We start from the raw sequence: 19327 nt of genomic DNA on the forward strand, positions 1-19327 counted from the left end.
ATAAATATATCTATCTCTATTAATTAAGTATTGATCAGATAATTATTTAAGTCACTTGATTATATTATGTGATTCTTTAACTACTAGTATATGAGAATATGAGATAAGCAAGGTGTTAATGGAACAGGAAATGGCGTGTCTATTTCGGGGTGTCAACGGGAAACCAGACCCAGAGCTGATTTGAGATCTGGTATCGGATCCAGATCCGGGTTCAGTCAGACCCACCATACGAGATAAGGGTAACATGAACCAGATACAGAGCATACCCGGTAAAATAATATCTTTTTCCTTTTTACATTGAATAATTACTAATCATAGTAGAAACACGGGTCGGGGCCCGGGCCTGGTATGAAATTTCACAAATCATACCTGGCTGCATATATTAATCGGACCCTTCAGGTCCGACCTGGAGTGTAATCAGACCTTCTTGCCTATCACCAAACTCTGCCCCTATATGGTTTGGTAAGGGTTGGGTTAGGATCAAACCTGACCATTGACAACCCTATGTCTATTGAGTCAGGCTTGCTACCTATTTATTCTTCTTGTTGAGAACTGATCCAATGCCTACCAATTTCCAAGATTCAAGCTGTTATCCAGGATGAAAACGGGATGGATCCAGTCCGGGTCCATGTAAAACATAATTTGACCTATCAAGTATCAATCATGTCCGTTCGGGTTTGGGACTGGTCTCGGATTGCGAAATAGGTCCAACCCAAAGGAGGCGGACCCATTAAGTGACCCGGTTTTTAGTGTGGGTTCCTTGTTACAAAAAAAAAAAATCAACCAAAGGGATTCTGGACCAGCGATTGGAGCAATGCCACGGATCTCAGTTCTCAGGAAAATCTCCAAATACATCGAAAAAAAAAACTTGGTTTTTCTATTGGCTGTTGAAAAATGTGACATTTTAAGTTTATTGCAGGCATTTGTTATTTTTAGATCAATGAGTTAAAACTTGAGCAAGTAGGCTCGAGCCTTACGCATGAAACCGTAGATCAAGCAGTTGAAACTGAACCTGCTTGCGTATAGAAATTTTCTTGTATGTTCTGTTTTTCGTTTCATTTTATATACATGGGGTTTTGAACCGTGGTGGCCTCTACCAAAATCTTGAAGTACACGGCATTGCTATCGGAAGTTCACAGTAATGGCCTTCATAAAACAAGGGTTGGTTTTACACTTTGGTTAAAAGATTGCCATGTTGCTAGGTGATGAAATTGTGTTGCTAGGTGATGAAATTGTGTGTAACTAGGGCTGGTAAACTAGTTGAACAAACTGATCAGAGCATGTTCAGGCTTGGCTCGTTTATCAGTGGAATGAGCTCGCGATTCAGCTTCTCTTCGTGTTTGCCCGAGCCAAGCTCTAGTTCGACTCATCCCTGAATGATATGAGCTGAACAAGAGCTGGCTCATGTAAACAAAAGTTCATGTTATTTATGCATGAAATATACTATATTTTATATATTATACTTAATAGTTTACTTTTTATGTATATATTTTCTATGCATCATTCTCTTTGTGTATATATATATATATTATCTATGTGTTTGAGCTGGACTTGTTCAAGCTAAACAAGCCACTCATGGCTCCGCTAAACAGCTATATGAACAGATCACTAACGAGTTCATGGTGAGCCGAACTGAACTGGGCTAGCTAACCATGGTGAACCTGTCCGGATTAAGGTAGGCGGATGTTTGAGATTTATTTTGTTAATTAGGCTGCTATTTGTAAAAACAAAAATGTTAGGCAGGTATTTATAATTAAGTCAAAAGGTATGCGTGTATTTGTAAATTTGTCAAAAGTTACTAATTCAAGTTTTGATCCTGAGGATATCTTTGTCGTGTAAGGTTGAGATGAGAGAAGGAGGCCACAGCCATCCAATCGTGTGCAGTGAATCACAACTAGAATATTCTTCAATAGCACCAGAGAATGTGCTTTCATGTTCGTTTTCAGCACCTTCCAACATTTATTATATTCCCGATCTCATGACAAAGCGTGAACTAATATATATGTATGTACATGGGGAAGGGTACCGTCTAACCAAAGTGGACCTTCCTCCAATTCCTTTGTTTAGACTGTCCACTTTCATATATATATATATATATATATATATATATATATATATATATATATATATATAGGCAGGTTGTCAAATGAAATGATATTAGATTTTGGGTATTTTTCAAATTTCATCTATATGTTTGTTTTTATATGAATTACTTCTTGGAGCATTTGATTCATAGATATGTTTTATAAGCTTTCAAAACTCAATGGTTCACAATTTTTATAAATTTTGAAGCTCCAGATACCATTTTTTTCATCCAAAATACATGATCCAAATGCCAATTTCTAGTAAATCAATCGTGTTGAACATGTCTATGCTGTCAAAATTTTGAAAAAAGTATCAGAAATCCAATATCATGTTTCATTTAGCACGGTGCCCATTTTGTAGTTTTCTATTTTTTTTTATATATATATTGGGATGCCCAGATAATGGACAGAACAGTCGGACGAACCCCCACCATTGATCACATGTGTGATCAACAAGCAGATTTTTTTTCCATTGAAATAATCTTTAGTGACGTTTGTGACCAACGCTCAAGGTCAAACAATTATAATTGTGAGGCCTTTAGCGTGGTCACAAACGCCACTAAAGGCCTTTTTTTGCAGAGTGCATGTGCCCTTGATCACTTACGCAATCAAGAGTGCACGCTTGTCTGACCAGAAGGGCGTTTGACAATACCCCTTTCCTTTTGTATATATATATATATATATATATATATATATATATATATATATATGCTTTACCAAATCTTCTTTTTTCTTTGCTTTTATTCATGGCCATTTAAAATAAAAATGTTAGCATGTATAGGTTGGCATTATCATTGTCCCTTGAAAAATCATATTTTTCATCCAAAAAACATGATCCAATGATTGATTTCTAGCAAATTCACCATGCCAAGCACATCACATGGTTGGATTTGCAAAAAAAAAATGTTGGAAATGCCCATATTTTTATTTCTCATATTCTAATTACTATAAGTATATATATGTGATGAAAAAGAAGCTCCTAAACAATTCAACGGTTGATTTTATATTGAAGAAGAAAACTTATCTTAGGGTATTTTTTTTCAATCATGACGCATGGAATATGAAGAAAAGGAAGTGCAACTACCAACATGCCTACCAGTCCAAAGATATTACAAGGCCCGACTATTTCACCTTATTACTTTCTTTGTTTGGTAGGTATGATAATTGAGTTGAATTTTTTATTGGTTTTGAAGAGGCCTTGATCTATGAGAGGAAGGTGAATATATTAGAATGGATTTGATTTTTGAGCATTTGGTTGAAGAGGATGAATGGGATTTGAAATTTCTGTTGATGGATGTGCGCTTGGATTAAGGTGTTCCATATAAAGGGGCCCATGCTTTCGTATAGAAATCCGCTCGTGATCAGAAGGCAGTGAACTTGGCTCAAATGGCCCGAGTTCTTGCAGCATTGAGAAAGTTGGAAAAGTAATATATAGTTTGGGGCACAATTGTGGAGGAAATGATACATCATGACCATAAGCATCTAAAAAATGTAGTGTATAACTAAGATCAGGTAACCAAACAATGTTGAAAGTATATAAAATAAATACATACAGAAAATCTCAACTCATAAGCACATCCAAACCGTGAAGTTCAAGTTGAGTATATCAAATCAAATTCATGGAAAACTTTAGCAAGATTAAAAAGCTGACAATCAACTGGTTGATTTTTATTCGGCATTGATGCATTTTGTTGGTTGGACCGGCGTCTGAACGAATAAGGCATCCAATAGCATCGCAGCCAGATATTAACAAAGGTGCATATTCAAGTTCACGTCATCATAGAGGTAGGTATGGAGTATGGAACAGGTTTGTGCAAACCAACTTTTAAATAAGTGCCGGCCTAAGTCGGCTAGTTTTCAAGCAGGGGATGGCATGAGTCAGTAAAACAGTAAAATAAGATTTAAAATATTAACATTATTAAAAAACTACTCTTGACAAATTTTAAACAATTTTGAAAAATAAGCCAAATCAGCCCTGTTTCTTATTGATTTTGGGTTCTAAACCGCTGGTAAAAAGTTTCCTTGCAAATCATGCAGCGGAGGGTTGGGGTTTCATGTGAATTCCCTTTCTGTCCCATATATTTCACGTGAATAGTATGTAGAACTGGAGCTTGGCTCGTAAACTTGACAAGCTCAGTTCAACATCACGAGTTAGAGGAGCCAACTTTAAATGGTTCGGTGTAGTTACCAACCATAACCCATAGTATAGACGTGACATTTACATTGTTAACATATCTTGTTACTAGATAAAATCCTAGTTTTCATAAGTGGTCCTGTTATTATGATCATTAATTATGGTAGGCTTTGCAGCCTTGGCCAAGGTAACCCTGTATCATGTTGTGCACAATACTTTATCAAGACTTGTCATGGCTTTGAATACGACGCAATCACCCAATATGCCACCGCACTTGGTAGAATGAGAAAACCTCAGCAAACAAATCTTGCGGCATTTTTTTTAAAGAAGCTCAAGAAAATATCAGAATAAATAAAAATTTATATATATATATATATAATTATAAAAAATAAATTGATAAATACAGCACTTGTTTGGCAAAACAAGAAAAGCTTGTAGCAGAAAAGAGTTGCCCACATAATCTCAGGCTTGTGAATAGCGAGCTTTCCCCCTATTGCATTAATGCCACACCTTAGAACCATTCTCATTAATCAAGCAGTATCTCTAACTTCCAAGTAACAGTAACGCCCTTTATGCTAAAAACTCTAGGCCAACCTGAGTAACTCATGGGCAACCTCGTCAAAATTTTGAAGTTGAAAAAGGAAAAAAAAAACTCAGAACAAAATTTTAAGAGAGAGAAAGAGAGACTTCCTTGGAATTGCTTCCTCTACTCTTCAACCTTTGCCCGCTCTGTGTAATGATTAACAAACAAACATCAGGAAGACCAAGTTATCTCATCCCTTCTTGTTGGCTTCCTTTGCTTTCCTTTTCCTCTCTTCATAAAGATTAACCTTCGCCTGTTTCCTCTCCTTGCCGATCTACAAGAAAGGAAGGAATTAATAAGAAACTGCAGCTACCACTTCTCATGCACATTAACTTTTATAAAATTATGAATTCCGATAACTCTCTTCTTTCCACGAAAAAAAAGAAACTTTTAAGATGAAACAAGCCATCATTTCTCATCACACATAAAAACATGCAAGCATACAGAAAGATTGCAGTCAAGTGCATCAAAGAACAACATTTGTATAGTAATTGCTAAAATTTCCTAGTAACTTGTAAAAGTAATTACCTTCATGGCCTCAAGAAGCTTCCTCCTTTTCCGAGGCATCATAACCTCTTCCAAATTGCTAGCAACCTCAACAGTTTGCTCAGAAGCTGAGGATTTCTGTTGGTTGGCTTCAATGTCATCGTTCCCAGAGGCCTGCATTTTCTTTGCTGATAAAGATGCAGAATAGGTAATGCCTTGTAGTTCCATTTTAAGTTCATCATGGTACTGCTTCTCAAGCTTTAACATCTAACAACGTGATCAACATAGACGCTATTATTAATTCATTCACCATTTTCTCTTTGACAAAGACAACCAAAAACACATATCTGGTTCTACCTCTTTTTTCTTCTCAGCTGCTTCATTGGCTTCACTCCTGTCAGCAACGCCCTCCATCAGTAGACTTTGTGGATCATACAAGTCTCTGTCATCAGTGTCCGGCAGGGGTAGGACTTGTTTGGCAGCAGCTTGCAACTGCTTGATGATCTGTGCATCAGTGTCCGGCAGGGGTACGACTTGTTTGGCAGCAGCTTGCAACTGCTTGATGATCTGTGCATACTCGGGCACATAGCCTTCGGCTTCATTATCAACAAAATTGTGTCAATATGGAACCTACAGTTTGAACCAGAAAATGCCACACCATGACAACTTGACAGAAGAATTAAAGAATAACTGCAGCAATTATGCCACAGCACAGAACCAAACAAGCAGTGTAGAAATAAACAGAAGCATAATGGGTTAAAAACTCTGGTCAATAGTAGTAACTGATGTCACCTACGTTGCATGAGTTCCCTATGAAGCCCAAGAAAACAAGAAAATGAAACCTTGTAAGAACAACAGGTTCCAAATGCAACAGTAAAAATAAAATAGAACCAAGAAAACAAACAGAAAGCTGTTGAGTGTCTATATCAGTTTCATTTCAAGGTAAAACCTAATACCCAATATCTTATGCGTTTTGGCATCCAATTTTGCTTGACAAAATGAAGGGAAAAAAAGAGTAAGCAAATTGCAGCTCAAAGCTGGAGCAAGTGAAAATTTCAAACATTTTGTCAAATTACTAAATTTTACAGCATATACTGCAGACCCATATCTAGGATCATAGTCCTAGCTACCAAAATCTATGTGCAAGATATCCACATTTCATATTTGTAACTTGCAAGCAAGTACCTTCCGACCAAATAGCCTTCCGTTGGTAAAATAAGCCGAGCATTTACACAGTCATACACCCACTGTGGTTGAACATATTCTCTAGAAAGGAACATGTGGCCTTGGCTTGGTCTATCCACTATCTGCATTTAAGCACCAATAGGTTACATAATCCATCAATGAGAAAACAGAACATGCACATATGTATCTCGAATATTCCAACAGAGAATGAGCAACTAAAAAATTTTCGCTGCATTGATTGTATTACAGCTAACTATGACCATCTTTGAAGAAAGAGCCTGAAATAGGCTGACCTTCATAGCTCTTGTGACAAGGTTGCTTAACCAGAAAAACAATATTGAAAAAAAAATTGTTTAAGCTACACCAGTTATAGCTGGATGTTTAAGAGACCTTGTCATGTATTCCCATTCAGGCGCCTAATCTCTGGACACAGTTGCTAAACATTGGACTTCATTGAAATTTAACTATTTTTAGGGGCAGCTTGTTTCACCTTAAATGATGGGAAGGAAGCCCACTTTCAGGTGAAAGTGGGGCCACCTTCTCTCTTGGGGTGAAACAAATACCCTAGTGAAAAAGAAGCCATGGGGCCCACAAATTCATGGCAGGCCATCTTGCCAGCAAAATCAAGCCACAACCCTGGCTTATTGAAACAAACGACCCCTTAGGGTTATTTGTGCACAATAGTTTGATGGATGCTAGATGAATGAAATGGCATTCATTCACAGCCTTTAAAATTAAGAAAAACTTATGAGATCAGAGACAATTATAAAACTTCAAGTATTTGCACCATGCTGAATAGGGAACTATGGCATACATATTGGTATAGATTCCATTTTGAGAAATCCTGAATAAAGCTTCTGCTTGCTCGGTGAATAAACAAGAAATTTCTTACCTGCCCAATTTCTAATTGATCACGGTATTCATTCATTGCAATATAAATGATTATTTATTCTTCCACCATGAGAGGGGATGATTAGTCTCCCTTCTCAACCTTATTTTATACAACAGAGTTACATATAAATGGAAACAAAAATATTTTCTACATCCAAGAACCACATGGTGACAAAAGACATGCACCATAAATATTTTCAGTGGCAACAAGAAATAATTCTAAATTAGAACACAACAATTTGTGGACTATCAGAAGATATAAACTAATATTAGTTGAATCACAACTCAATTACAAGTTTATTGAAAACAAAAGGTATACCTGATGGGTAATGCTCTCACCAGTTTCATTAAAAGGAGAGGCTTCACCATCCCATGAAACAACACCTCCAAAAGCAGGAATTACAAAAGGCAAGGACTCCCTAGGTACCTACATATTTGAATAATAAGTAAATTAGCAATAAGAAAGTCAAAAACTAAGAAAGAATGAAGACAAAAGTGAATTAATCGAGTGCTACAGATTTATAGGAAATCATAAGGTAGCACGACCTTTTTCTTATCAAGAAAAAAATGTGGGGCACAACTATGAAACTAAGACAAATTTATTAACCTCCCCGGCTTAGGAAAAATTTTAGATTCTTGAAGAGTGTTTTGCACTCTTTTCTATCCATGTCATCACCCTCATCCTCATTAGCAGTTTCCTCCATGAGATGTGACAATGCTCCAGGTCCATTGGCAGGAAGCTGATTTTGAAGCATGGCCAACCTTAGCTCGGATTCACTAGTTTCTGGTTGCTTTTCACTGGCCTCAGATTGCTCTGAGGATGCAATTCTTGAACTAGCAGAAAAGTACCTAGATAATGCATACAGGTCTACAGAATATTTCAAACAGAACAACAATTAATTTGAGTTACATAAACTGTAAATTGACCATAGGATAAAAAAAATGGAGAGGAGATAACTATGAGAAAGGGCAGCAATCATTTGTGATAGTCACAAGTAACTAACGAATCAGAAAACCTTGCCTGAAGAAATTCTATACCTTCTGCTAAAGCCTCCAGTTGGGGGTCAAGAAGTGGTGGATACTTCATATTTATGGAATGATAAAGCTTAAAATTAACAAATGCAAGAAGCGTCTGCAAAGAAAGGAACCAAACAATAAGATGATAGTTCGGCACACAAACATGCAAACAATTCAGTTCAGAAATATGCAAAGATGCCCACAAAAATATGCCATAAAGAGATCACAGCAGGTTGAATCCATGAATTCAGAGTAATAAGTTATGCAAAAGGTGCACATGAAACAACATCTGGATGAGTCTACTGAGAGTTGAAATTAGGAGTAATTAAAGTTCAGTTGCAACAGAAGCAGAAAACATGTCATGAAATGCATCTGGTCTAGAAAATCATTCAATGATAATAGAAAAAAGCATTGTATGGTAAATTTTGTCATTTTCTCTGTTGTATGGGGTTCCATAAAGAAAAAGCTCTGGCCTTCTGAATAGTTTCATAAAATGCATACATCTAATCCCATCAAGTTACCATGTGCTGGCAGTGTTCTTTAACCCTGACGACATATCATCATGTGAACAAACCTAGATCTCCATCATGTGCCATTCATTACTTGAGATCACTTCGAAAAAAAAAAAAACAGTGCACCTCATAGTACCACTTGTATCTGAAATTAGTTTGCCTTACATAAAGTATAAGGTTACAACTATGTATACCATGAATACTTCTATGTCAACAAACTAGACCCTCTAATTTCATAAAGCTGAAGCTGTTTGAGACACCCCAAGTCTTACACAGCTACATGGTTGGCCACAGTATTAAATCAGATGAAGACATTGAAAAACAGAGATGACAGTTTCAAGTAACATATTGGCAAGTGGCTGATTCAGGAAAGTGCGATGACAAACAATTTTCACCAATAAGTGGCCAAAGTCATTACAATCTCAAAGGATAAAAAATGAGCTCCTTGTCTCAGGAATGAATCATCTGACAGACAGACAGACATTAGTAACCTAGATGCACAAAAGGTGGCCAATTTTTCCTTCAAAATGGACTAAAATGTATACCCGCATTCTATTTGTCTTGTTACTCCTTGACGGCCAATTAGAATTTGGAAATTCTTATTCGTGATGGTTGTCACCACTTTAGGATTTTCTATTCCCCTCCAACCTTCATGGCTTCATAATATTTTTCTCTCATTTATTGCTAAAATAAGTTCACAACACTTAGCAAAAATTAGAATTCATAATCAACCTTTTCCCTTGAATAAGTTCACACCACTTAACAAAAAAATTAGAATTCCAATCATGAATTGAGAAACAAAAATTAATGCACTTTTCACATCTAATTCACAACCTCGTAAAATTCCAAAAAGGTGAGCATAACTTTGAAGTCCACATCATCTGTCAAAACTTGCTGGAGTGCATGAGGAGTAAGCCATGTTATCTTCTGACCTTCAACCTCAGCCTGTTGAGTGGTACATATCACATATGGTTAGGGATATAATAAATTAACTTTTCAGATAGATTCGCTAAGGGATGCCAATGCCATAAACATTAAAACATGCAGATGATGAAGAATCACCTGATAGTATATGCCTTTCACAGAGATGAAAGTCTTCCTCAAACTATGAGTTCGAGAGACATATGCCTGTCACTCATGACTCAACCTAAATAAAATGAAAGGTCGTACTTCCGAAATAGTTATGCAATGAATTACAAAATAGCTTTCTGAAAAAGCACTGAAACTAAAAAGAATCGATGTAGAAGCTGAGATGCCTACATATTGTTGAAAGCAAGGCAAATGCCCTTGGGTTAACAGAAATGCAGGATAGCAGCGCGAAAATGCAAATTACGATTACAATTAATGCTTCAAACCACAACCCAACTAGCACACCAAAAATGAATAACATTCAAGCATCAGAGTAAAGCTATCAGCACATAACACTCCTCTTATATTGGACATATTGCACCATCTATTAATTTTATTAGTGTTATTTGCATGGGGTGCACCATGCAGTAATGCACACAATGCATAACCCAAACATTCAGGTCCCCTCCTTCGAGATCCATCTAACAAGGATTAGCAGGTTAAGCATATTCAGTACATGTTCTTTTCATCCTCTAGAGATCAGTATTTAAGAAAAAAGCAATAGTATTGGTATATGGATGTAAGACTTAGCTTGGTACTTCTGAACTAAGTAGCTAGAATCACACCTAGGGCCCCACCTAGGATTCCCAGGCACAAACCTACTGCCTATGTGGGGAGGCATATTTTATAATTTTTATAGTTCAAAGCATTAAAATCATGTTTTATTTGTGCATTCTGAAACACTTAAGTTTTTCAATTTCTTATTCTTATGATTTTTTTCTTTCTTTAAATAATTATATTCTTTTGTGGGTTTTTAGGAGATGCAGCTCAACAAATATTTTTAGATGGATAAAATGTTAGAAATGTAATTATATTTTGATTGTTTAGCTTCATTCATGATTTGTGTGCTTTTTATTTTAGTTGTTTAGCTTCATAAATTGTGTTGAATATGTATTTTATATTATTTTCAAGGGTTTATTGTAATTTTTTATTTTTATTTTTCCCCTTTTTTGGTCTCAATTAAGCCAACTAGTCCCGCTTAGGCCCCAACTAAGCCTTTTAGGGGACCAGCCTGATGCCTTTGACTACATAACTTTTTAAGGCAACCAAGAGAAAGACAAGTGGATCTTGCTTGTAAGTTTTACATTGTTATCAGCAATGCAAACATAAGACATCACAATATCTCCTCAATTTCTGCAAGAACTCATAAGCTAACTTTGTCACACCAATGCATTAAAAAGGTCATCGCACCCGCATCGATGCAACATGGGTGCGGTCAACCTGCACCCAGGGATATATTTGTCCAATTTAAAAAAAATGAATTTCTTTTTGGGTGGGTGGGGAGTGTTAGGGCACGATCGTGCCACCCCACCCCAAATCCTCTTCCTCCCTCTCCCCTCCCCAATTCCTCATCTTCGGACAGCGGCGACGAGGTGAAATAGGTATGTCTCTCTCTCTCTCCTCCTACTCTCTTTCTTCTTTTTCTTCCTTCTCCTCCTTTTGTCTTTCTTCCTCCTCTTCCTCTCTTCTTCTTCTTCCTTCTCTTTCTCCTCATGTCTTTCTTCCTCTTCCTTCTCCTTCCTTCGTCATTGCCTCCTCTCTTTCATATTATTCCATCTCCTCCTCTCTTCTTTTTCTTCCTTCTCTTTCCTTAATTCACTTACCGTAGCCATAATATATTTAGGTTGATTTAATTGTGGTATTATTTTTTATTGATGAGGAATAATAATTAAAGAATGTTAATTTGATTTATTGCATGAATTTATGCATGATGAATTGATGATATGATAATTATTTTTATTTCATTAGTATTAACTTAAAACTGTTAAAAATTATATATATAGTGTCATCCGCACGCACACCCACACCTGCATCTATGTGACATAGAGCTAGCTCAACTATGTGTATGTGGGTATTTACTGGGTATCATGATTATCATCTACAGGATTGCTGAAAAGCATGCAAAATTGGATGATCAATACCCTTCACATGTTTTTTTATGATGGAATACTTTTAATATTGAACACCACAAGAATACAAAATCTAAATACTAGGCATTGACGAAGTTTATGGAAGCCACCTTCGACAGTTGTGAATGCGCTTTACTTCAATGTGTTCAGACTCTGATGCAGGCAAGACATCAAACAGATGGACCATTGTGAGACAATCATCCAAGTCACGGAGTGCATCAATAAAAGTAGGATATCTGCATGAATACTTATGAGATTAGATAGAGGTATAATTCACGCTTTTTTGAAGAGAATTGAACATTCAAGAAGCATAGTAACATAAACAAAAGGAAATCAGCACCTTTCCTTTAATAGCCCATCAAGGTTGTATGTCGGCTTGTGTATGATGAGCCGATCTGCTAGATTCTTGTTCTTTTTTGCCATAGCTTTTCTGACTTTCTTGCCATATGCCCTGATTTGTCTGCAACATTGGGAAGGGAAAAGCTATTTAGCATATATTGGAAGTCAGACCATCTCAAAGAGGGTAAACTGACAAACCAAACAAGCAGATAGGATCCAACTTTGAAGGCTTGTGTGTGGAGGCAAAATTTACATGTAATTAACCCAAAAAGCAAAAAACAATTTCTTAAACAAAAGCCAAAGTTTAGCAAGCTAATACATGAAGGTTTACAAAACTACCCAGCCCAACTACAGATTGAAGAACAAGGCCCCACCAAATTGTTACATCTTATTCCAAGCACATAACTATCAGTGAAAAAGTGGAACAACAATCAAACTTCAAGACTTTAAATGTGTCATTCTTCAAAGCTCCCAGAAAGACAGAAAGAAAGGCATGATGTTTAAAAGAATACAGCCATTTCGTTAGGATCCTGCCTGTACAAAACATAACACGTGAAAATATTGTTGCAAAGAGAATGAATAAGTGCAAATGATCACTACTAATATTAAGAAACAGGTCTCTTTATCGGTAAATAGTAAAATGCTATGCTGTCCAATTATTATATAAGATTGCTTTTGTTGGTTCTTTTAATATTTTATTCCTTATGCTCAAAAGAACCCCTCCTTAAATTCCTTGTGAGTGAAGATGAAGCAACAAAAATTACACAGATCAAGCACTATATCTAGTTCAATAAAGCTCAAAGCTCTTCAATGCCAAACAGGGATAGACTAATTTACAAGCAGTACAATGCCCCTAACTCCTTTAAAAATCCCATCATGGGTCATTAAATCTACTGCAAAACCTAAAAATCAAAATTCCCTTTCGTCTAGCACATCCAAATTATACTGCCACAACTATCATATGTCTAGATGACCAACTTTGAACAACTACAAGCTGGCAATCCTGCAATCAGCTCAATATCACAAATCTAGCAAAGAATCCTCAACACCACCCGTTGATAAACAGCTTCAACTATCAATAGAACAGTTCCAATATAGTTGAGCTATAACTGTTTACAGTAAATTAAGCATTACATTCAGACAACAAAAAACTCACCTGAATTTCTCCCGAAGCGGTTCATGAACAAGAAACAGTATATCCTTCATATGATAGTAGGTCTTGTGGTTCCCTTCCGTTTTCTTCTTCGGCTCCCTTGGGAAAATTCCTTTGAGTATGCATAGCCGCCTTCAAAAGGTAAAGAGTAAATAGTAAATATGTTGAACATGAATATAAGAAAAACAAATGGTGAAAATACTAGTCGAATGAATAAAAGTAACACCTAAAAAAAAAGTTGACGACAAAGCAAATGCGTCAACTAGAACAAGAAAAATTCGAAATCCCTCCAAATAATAGCCTATCAGATAACCGCAACTACAGCAGAACCGAATAAATTTAAAGAACATAATATACCAATAGGGATAAATAGTGGAGAAAATAAAGACCAAATACCATAATATAACAAAGGGGATGAGATAGTCATCAGAAATGATAACCAGGATAACCAATGAATAGAAAAATAAAAATAAAGAAGGAAATTTGCATAACCAATACAGTTTTAAGATCAAACTGAACCATACACCGTGAAAAATACATAAAAACCATAAAATAATCACCTTCAACAATCTCACTAAAAGAATACGAAAAATGAAACGAATTCTTGCACTGAAATAAGTAAAAAAAAAACAAATTTCGACTAAATTCCGTATATAAGCAGACCGAGCATACCCAATTCAAATTAAGCCCTAAAACACTAAATGGGAAAGACACACACATCGCTCAGGAACCATGAGATACGACCATCAGAAACCAACAACTTAAACAGCAACGAACCTCTTAAACTCCCTAGAACCAAAAGTCACTCAGAAAACAACCAACAAACTTAAAACCGTAAACCCTAACAAGACCCATGGAACCATGAGACACAACCTTCAGAATCCTACACTAAGAGGCGATAAAACCCACCAAAACCCTAAACCACATTAAAAAAAAGTGAGAGGGGACAGACCTGAAATTGGAGAGGCTGGTCTACAGGAATTTGACGGCCTTCGACCTGGTGATGTACTTCGCCGCATTCCCCTCCTTCTTCCCCTGAAATAGAAACCGCCATCGATCCGACCCATTAAGAATTTGCAGAACTCACTCTATACGAAAAAAATCAGAACAAATTCACGGAAAAACGATAAAAGAACGGAGAAATTACCGGTGGTCTGTAGTGCTTCGGCATCCCTCTCTCTCTCTCCGTGCGTAAGAGGGAAACGAAGCAGAAAGGATGGAGCACAACCAGGGAGGGAGCAAGGATAGGGCAACCGGAGGGAATAGGAAACGTCAGAAATGCCCTTAGTTTATTGTATTATAAAAATATCAATTTCTCGTATTTAGATAGTATAACAAGAGTCAGATGAACAGAGTTGTAAAATCCTGAAAAACATGGAAAAAGTATTTAAGGATTTGTGAAAACTAGAACAAATTTTATTTGAAAATTTTTGTTTTGAATTTTCATATATTTATATATATGTTAATATTTGGTGTTATTAAAAGCTCAGAAGTATAGAACTATTGATTATCAATCACCTTGTTTTCACGGTCACTTGGCACTCGCCGTCTCTAACTAAGGGCTGTTTGCTTGTCACGAAAAGTGAGACCGAGAAGCCCATCCTCTGTTTTAAACCCACCTTCCTCTTTGAAAAGAACTATTAGAGACTATTTTATTGCTACTTCCTGAAAATTGGGTGCTCCATCAATTTATTAGAGACAAACTGTCATCTCTGCTGCTGCAAGCAAATTCTTTAGAGGACGCCAGTATGGTGAAGATCTTTTGATGAAATTTCACCAAAAGCAACAGATGTTTTGACTGGCGGATGAGTTCATTGGTGGTGGAGTTTGGGGAAAACAGTATGCATACTGACATCAAAATTCCCTTTCTATTCACATGGATACTGCAGCCCATACTGGAATATGGCCATTTTTGTGAAGTTTTCAAGATGATTAGTATATTGAGGGAAATTGAACGAGAATCAAAATGTAGTATCTGAGTGATATACTTCATTCACCTCAGATTCATTTTTTCTTCTTTTTATTTTCTTTTACTCTCTCTGTCACATAATATGAGAAGTGTAATTTGATTCATCGATGTGTTCAAGAAACTAAGAGTTGTATACCAAGTAAATCTTTTAAATAAATCAATATTTTTTCACAGAAGGCATTCATCATTGTTACCTAACACTTATTTGTCCATATAACTGGGAACCTGTCTCCGCTTCCATGAAAGTGATTGATTGTAAAATCTTAAGGCAAGTTTATGGACCCATGACTTGCATTCTCACCTGGGAAACTAGGCTACTACTCAATTGAGTGTTTCATAACATGTGAGTTGCTTTCTCATGAAAAAAAAAAACAGAATCTGTTACTCAGGAAGCATTTTTATGAAACTGCTTTTGTCCTAGGGAAATGATTCACAATTTACTCCGATTAAGAAAGTGGCTTGCAGGTTTACAAACATGCCCTTGGATTTGGACTTTGAGTTGTGTTATCTTTTCCACATTAATGAGCATTGTTGTCTGACCGTTTCAATGAACCATCTTGTTTTAATGAAATCGTTTTATGCCTTTATTGATATTCTTCAATGAAAAAATGGACATATATGGAAGCCATAAGGTTTCTCATGGCAAAGAAACACCAAACTCTCATTAATAATTTGGAAAATCAAATTGTTTTGGATATGGGGAAAGATTCATACGTCAATGACTTAAGGGATTATTTATCCAGATAATCCAGATATCACACCAATCAGACCTCAAAAGCCCCATCCCAGTTAATTCAAAGAACCATATTATCAATGTACGTTTGTGGTAATTAGTATCTGGATAATTATAGCATGACTTTCCTATAATTATCCACAAACTAAAGCAACACTAGAAAAACAAAAAGGAAAACATATTGGGATATCTAATGTCTGGCTTCACCGACTCCTGAAAAGTGGTGGCCCTGCGTAAAGACAGAAAACACAGAGCAAAAATACAGGGGACACATACCTGATCCGGCAATTTGGATGTTGTGGTTACCGAAAATGGAGGTCGCCGGAGGTTCTCTGCTCAGTCGGGCTGCTGCCACCACAAGCGCAGGCTTCCCAAGGCAGCCGGTGAGTAGACCTATAATTTCTCATCCACAGGGTCGCTCATGATACCCTGTATTTATAAAGCATAGGGTGGGAACGGTTTGCGTAACCGTTCTCCCTTATCGTATGCTGATTTATCGGATGGATCATCCCTGATGTAGGGATGTATCCACATCGTGGATAACCACCACGTCAATCATGATGGTTAATCCAACATTCTCCCACTTGATCCGACGATAAATCTTTTAACCAGAAATCCTTATGGGAATAACTTGATGAATAGAATGACATTTTTATTCTATTCTATAGGTTTTTAGTTGAATCTCTAATCCTTATGAGATTAACAACAACCATAATGAGAATAAAAAACTGAAAGTGATCACTTTATTTATGTGCATATGTTAAAAAAGAGTTTAACAATCTCATCTTCATCACATGTTCAGAATATAATCTCGGTGCTAGCCCTTTAGTAAGAGGATTAACGATCATCTCTTTGGTACCAATATTAACAATATGCACTAAATGATTCTCTGTCCTTTCTTTAACAACAAAATACTTCAATTCCATATGCTTGCACGACGTAGTACTTTTGTTGTTGTTAGAAAATGACACTGCAACTTCATTATCACAGTAGACCTTCAGTGGCTTTCCAATGAAATCGACCACATTTAACTGTGATATGTAGTTCTTTAACCATATAGCCTGTGAAGTAGTCTCGTACAATGCTATGAATTTTGCCTCCATGGTGTGGGCAGCAGTGGTCATCTGCTTTCCACTCATCCAAGAGATCGCACCCCCAACAAGTAAAAACACGTACCTAGTAGTAGACTTTCTACTATCAAGGCATCCTCCTAAATTCACATCTGAGTAGCCAATGACCTCGAGGTGATCAACTTTATGATACGTCAACATATAGTCTTTTGTCCCTTACAAGTACTGCATGACTTTCTTCGCAACCTTCCAATGGGGGTAAACCTGGGTTAGACTGAAATCTGCCAAGCACCCCTACTGCAAAATAAATATTTGGTCGAGAACATGTCTGCGCATACTGCAAGCTGCCAACAACTGATGCATATAGATAAGCATTCATCTGTGTTTTGTCAATATCGTTATGTGGACAATCCTTTAGGCTCAGCTTGTCATCTTTTGATATGGGAGTTGAACTAGGAGAACAATTATTCATCTCATATCGCTTTAACACCTTATCTATATAGGATCTATGCGAGAGGCCTAGAAAACCTTTTGCTCTGTCTCGACGAATCTCAATGCCAAGAACATAAGCAGCCTCACCCATATCTTTCATATCAAAATGTGATGCAATAAATTGTTTTGTCTCTGAAAGCAACTTTATATAGTTGGTTGCAAGTAAGATGTCATCCACATACAACATCAATATAATGAACTTACTCCCACTTTCCTTAAGGTATATACATTGATTAATAATGTTTTCTATAAACTCGAAAGTCACAATGACTTGGAAAAATTTAATATACCACTGTCAGGAGGCCTGTTTAAGTTCATATATTGATTTGTTAAACTTGCAAACCAAACGATCATCTTCAGAGAAACCAAGAGATTGTTCTATATATAGCTCTTCATTCAGATCCCCGTTGAGGAATGTTGTTTTCACATCCATCTGATGTAGCTCTAAGTCATAATGAGCTACGAGGGTCAAAATTATCCTCATTAACTCCTTAGTTGAGACAGGAGAAAATGTCTCATTATAGTCAATGCCCTCCATCTGGGTGAATCCTTTAGCAACCAATCTTGTTTTATGTCTCTTTATGTTACCTTTGGAGTCATTCTTGGTCTTAAAGACCCATTTACACCCTACGAGTTTTACTCCTTTAGGTAATATGACAAGATTCCACACTTGATTTTTAGTCATAGAGTCCAACTCTTCTTTTATGCCTTTTATCCAGTGCGAAAATTATTTGCTTTCAACAACTTCCATAAAAGTCAATGGGTCATCATCCATATCTATAAAATCACCAGGCTCCTGAAGGTACACCACATAATCAGGATGTATGACAGATCTCTTAATCCTTGTGGATCTCCAAACAGGTCGTTCTTCAGGTTCAAATTGAACCTGATCATCCTGTTTATGCTCTTCTGCATTGTCTACAATAAGTTCACTTTGGATTTATGCATTAACAACCGAATGATTAACCACATCATCATTAGGAATAATAATGTGGTATCTTTCGATGTTTTCCTTAACAGGTGATAAAACTGGATCTTGTACTTTCTCAAAACCAAGGCTTTGAAGTACACTAATCCTACTGAACCATCTTCTAGGAATTTTGTCTTATCCATTTCAACAATCTGTAGTGAGTGAGATGGGCAATAAAACATATACCCTTTTGATCTTTCTGGATAACCGATGAAATATCCACTAGTTGTTCTTGGATCAAAGGCTTTGATGTGGGGGTTATACAATTTAGCCTCTGTAGAACATCCCCATATGTGCATATAAGACAGTGATGGTTTTCTACCTGTCCACAGTTCGTAAGGAGTTTTAGGTACAGATTTCGTAGGAACCTTATTCAAAATATGTACAATAGTCCTTAAGGCTTCACCCCACAACTTTATGGGAAGTGTTGAATAATTCAACATAGCTCTGACCATTTCCTTAAGCGTACGATTTCTCCTTTCAGCTACACCATTCTGATAGGCACTATCAGGCATGGTATATTGAAGCATAATGCCTTCCTCTTTGAGAAATCACGCTAATGGTCCTTCCCTTTGCCCCATCTCAGTAAATCAACCATAATATTCACCACCTTTATCAAACCTGACTATCTTAATAACCTTATCAGTTTGTTTCTCTACTGCTTTCTTAAA

The 19327-nt window shown here is 36.6% G+C and overlaps 1 protein-coding gene and 1 pseudogene across 2 annotated transcripts; both read right to left on the bottom strand.

Moving 5' to 3' along the window:
• Nucleotides 1-4680: 4680 nt before the first annotated feature.
• On the bottom strand, nt 4681-8419 carry LOC149827034 (pescadillo homolog). The gene is made up of 6 exons (XM_090019133.1): nt 8402-8419; nt 7683-7790; nt 6473-6594; nt 5645-5883; nt 5330-5554; nt 4681-5075 (listed from the first exon to the last, which is right to left on the bottom strand). The coding sequence occupies exons 3-6, from the start codon at nt 6513-6515 to the stop codon at nt 4992-4994; spliced, it is 591 nt and encodes a 196-aa protein (XP_089875259.1). The 5' UTR covers nt 6516-6594; nt 7683-7790; nt 8402-8419; the 3' UTR covers nt 4681-4991.
• A 1172-nt stretch (nt 8420-9591) lies between these two features.
• LOC149827035 (pescadillo homolog) lies at nt 9592-14593 on the bottom strand (annotated as a pseudogene). Its single transcript, XR_016434837.1, has 6 exons — nt 14570-14593; nt 14375-14457; nt 13426-13554; nt 12271-12390; nt 12041-12166; nt 9592-9837 (listed from the first exon to the last, which is right to left on the bottom strand). The product of XR_016434837.1 is annotated as a pescadillo homolog (transcript).
• Nucleotides 14594-19327: the final 4734 nt, after the last annotated feature.

The sequence above is a fragment of the Nuphar pumila genome, chromosome 10 (assembly GCF_984573655.1).
Source record: "Nuphar pumila chromosome 10, dmNupPumi1.hap1.1, whole genome shotgun sequence".
NCBI lineage: Eukaryota > Viridiplantae > Streptophyta > Magnoliopsida > Nymphaeales > Nymphaeaceae > Nuphar > Nuphar pumila.